The sequence below is a fragment of the Hevea brasiliensis genome, chromosome 9, assembly GCF_030052815.1.
Source record: "Hevea brasiliensis isolate MT/VB/25A 57/8 chromosome 9, ASM3005281v1, whole genome shotgun sequence".
In the NCBI taxonomy this organism is placed as follows: Eukaryota; Viridiplantae; Streptophyta; class Magnoliopsida; order Malpighiales; family Euphorbiaceae; genus Hevea; species Hevea brasiliensis.
The window spans coordinates 71,955,374-71,958,569 of record NC_079501.1 but is presented as its reverse complement, the minus strand read 5'-3'; the positions used below and the strand labels follow the sequence as shown (position 1 = coordinate 71,958,569).

The following is a 3,196-nucleotide window of genomic DNA, read 5'->3' as shown; positions in this document are numbered from 1 at the left end:
TTTTATTTGAGTATTTAATTTTAATTTTTGATTTAAAATTTATTTTTTAATTTATAAGTTGATTTAAAATAAGTAGTTAACTGTGGTAAAATTATTTAAAAGTTAATTTTAAATAGTTTAAGTGTTAGAATAATAAAAAAAATTTGTAATCAAGTATCGTTGAAGATGGTGTTAAAAGTTATCAGGATTTTTATTTGGTTAAATAATAATTTTAAAATAATTTGATATGTCATAAGTGGTAATTTATGATTTTTAATTTATTTTAAGTGGTTTTTTTAATTTATAATTTAAATTAAATAATAATCTATTTATAAGTAGTCATTCTTATTCATGTTATGTATGATGATAAATTCATATGCTCTAAGGCCTTTACCATGATTTTGCGGCATGCAGATTATTTCACCAAAGTTATGTAATTCCAATATTTCCTCCATTTCTTTGTCCCTATAGTGCGTGCATTAAATGAAAGAAATCGTGAAATGCACCAACGGGACGTGATTTAAATCAAAAGGGACGTTGATAAGGATGGGGAAGTGGTGGCTGAGACTTGCAACGCCCAAAAATTGCCCTTTTATTCAGTTTTGGTATTGACATACGCCTCTTCAAAACTACGTAGAGAGCAAGTGGATGAGGAATGGATTGGCTTTTCCACACAATAGTTATATGGTTTTTGTGATCCGAGCGGAGATGAAGTGCAGATAAGAGTGCCCCTTGGGCCAAGAGAGTCATCGCTCATTGCTCTATCCGAGTATGATAACCTGTGTTGGTCTGCTGACACGTGTTAACCAATGGTGCTTTGTAGATTTTGTTGGCATGGTCCATACGAGCTCATCTTTTATATAATCATGCTTGTGTTGCTTTGCTTTCGTATTATCGTCCTCTCTCTATCCTTATCCATCCCATAAGCTTTGGCCATGTCGGCCTTTGTTGGAAAATATGCAGGTAATCTCCCTCTAACATGGTCATTCCCTGCTCTTTCAGCACTTTTTGACTCTTGTGAATTTTCTTTTGACGTTACAAAAACGCTAGTTTAAAAGTCAGTGATTAACATTTCTTTATATGCAACATTTATTATTCATAGCCTTATCAAACTTCTAAACCAAGTGTATCTTCAGATGAGCTGATCAAGACTGCCAAGTACATTGCCACTCCAGGGAAGGGCATTTTGGCAGCAGATGAGAGCACAGGCACCATTGGCAAGCGTCTCGCCAGCATAAGTGTTGAGAATGTTGAGTCCAACCGCCAAGCCCTCCGTGAGCTTCTTTTCACCTCCCCAAATGCCCTCTCCTACCTTTCAGGTGTCATCCTCTTCGAAGAAACCCTCTACCAGAAAACCTCTGATGGGAAACCATTCGTTGAAGTTCTCCAGGAAAACAACGTTGTTCCAGGGATCAAAGTTGACAAGGGCACTGTTGAATTAGCAGGCACTAATGGTGAAACTACAACCCAAGGGTTTGACTCACTGGGTGCTCGCTGCCAACAGTATTACAAGGCAGGTGCTCGGTTCGCCAAGTGGCGTGCTGTCCTCAAGATTGGTCCCACAGACCCCTCTGAATTGGCAATCCAGCAGAATGCACAGGGCTTGGCTCGTTATGCCATCATTTGTCAGGAGAACGGGCTGGTGCCCATAGTCGAACCAGAGGTCTTGACTGATGGTCCTCATGACATCAAGAAGTGTGCTTATGTGACTGAGATTGTTCTTGCAGCAGTTTATAAGGCACTGAATGATCAACATGTTCTTCTTGAAGGCACACTCCTTAAACCGAACATGGTTACTCCCGGCTCTGATAGCCCCAAGGTAAAAGATTTGAGAATTTTCATTAGCAAGTTTTCAGGTTTAATTTTATATTTTTTAATCTACTTTTCCAATACGATAGTTGTGTTTAGGATCAGAATAAATAAACAAATGTTATTTTTTTTTTAATTAACACTGAATGACACAGAGCTTAATTTCATATTTTTAATGAACTTCATAATTTGTAACATTTTTTTATAATTTTATGTTTTGCACGATAAATATTTAAAAATATTTAATTTTGTGTTGCACTTTTTAAAATTCGAAATCGTCATATCAAAGTCGCAGCCTTTTCTTTTAATTTGAATTGTTTTTATGGGGACACAGAAACTTTATCCTTGTGTTCATTGTGCAGGTAGCAGCAGAGGTGATTGCTGAGTGCACAGTGACTGCACTGCGACGAACTGTTCCACCGGCTGTTCCAGGGATTGTGTTTTTGTCTGGTGGACAAAGTGAGGAGGAGGCAACATTGAACCTGAATGCAATGAATAAACTTGCAGTTTCAAAGCCATGGACATTATCCTTCTCCTTTGGGCGAGCTTTGCAACAAAGCACTCTGAAAATATGGGCTGGAAAGAAAGAGAATGTTGAGAAAGCTCAGGAAGCATTCTTGGGAAGGTGCAAGGCCAATTCTGAGGCAATCCTTGGGAAGTATGCCGGAGGAGGCGCTGGTGGGTTGGCTTCTGAGAGCTTGTATGTTAAGGGCTACAAGTACTAAAGAGGCCTCTCTATCTCTCTCTTTCTCTATTATGCTAATTGAATATGGTACAATATATATATATATATATGTGTGTGTCCTCTACAGATCCATTATTCACATGAAAGTGTTATATAGTTCACTAATGTTGTTGGAGTAATAGAGAATTACAAGCATTACAGGAAAAAAAAAAAAAACTAGTTTTGCAGCCGATTATTACAACGGATTGAAATCGGTTGTTATTAGCAATTAATTTTATAATTAATTTGTGATTTTAATTTTTTTTAGTAAAATAATTAATTTTTAAAAAAAATTTAACAATCGATTCAAGAATTAGTTGCTAAATCAGTTATTATTAGCAATCGATTTATAATTTGTTACTAAAAATAGTTGCTAATAGCGATTGATTTATAATTTATTGCTGAATCAGTTGCTAATCGATGTTAGAAAAACCTTAAACATATGATTAGCAACCAATTTTAAAATTGATTACTAGTAGCAACCGATTTAGAGAATCGATTGCTAAATTAAATAATTATTTTAATTGACTCCATAGTTACTAACCGATTTGCAATTGATTGCTAAAATCGGTTGTTATTTGCAATCCATTAGTAACCGATTTTTGCAATCAATTGTAAATCAGTTGCTAAATTTTTTCTTTCAAAAATTCTGGTTCAATTTTGTTTTTCTTTTTTTTATTTGCA

The 3,196-nt window shown here is 35.4% G+C and overlaps 1 protein-coding gene across 1 annotated transcript; it reads left to right on the top strand.

The window, feature by feature from the left end:
- Positions 1-532: 532 nt before the first annotated feature.
- Positions 533-2,585, top strand: LOC110661567 (fructose-bisphosphate aldolase, cytoplasmic isozyme 1). The gene is made up of 3 exons (XM_021820228.2): positions 533-942; positions 1,116-1,798; positions 2,151-2,585. Exons 1-3 carry the CDS (start codon positions 915-917, stop codon positions 2,511-2,513), a joined length of 1,074 nt encoding a protein of 357 aa, XP_021675920.1. The 5' UTR covers positions 533-914; the 3' UTR covers positions 2,514-2,585.
- The last annotated feature ends 611 nt before the right edge of the window (positions 2,586-3,196 follow it).

Excerpts from the sequence above, each read along its gene's own strand:
- LOC110661567 (XM_021820228.2), top strand. The coding sequence starts at position 915 with ATGTCGGCCTTTGTTGGAAAATATGCAG. Across the intron at positions 943-1,115 it reads CTTTGTTGGAAAATATGCAG|ATGAGCTGATCAAGACTGCC; the intron begins GTAATCTCCCTC and ends GTGTATCTTCAG. Across the intron at positions 1,799-2,150 it reads CCGGCTCTGATAGCCCCAAG|GTAGCAGCAGAGGTGATTGC; the intron begins GTAAAAGATTTG and ends TTCATTGTGCAG.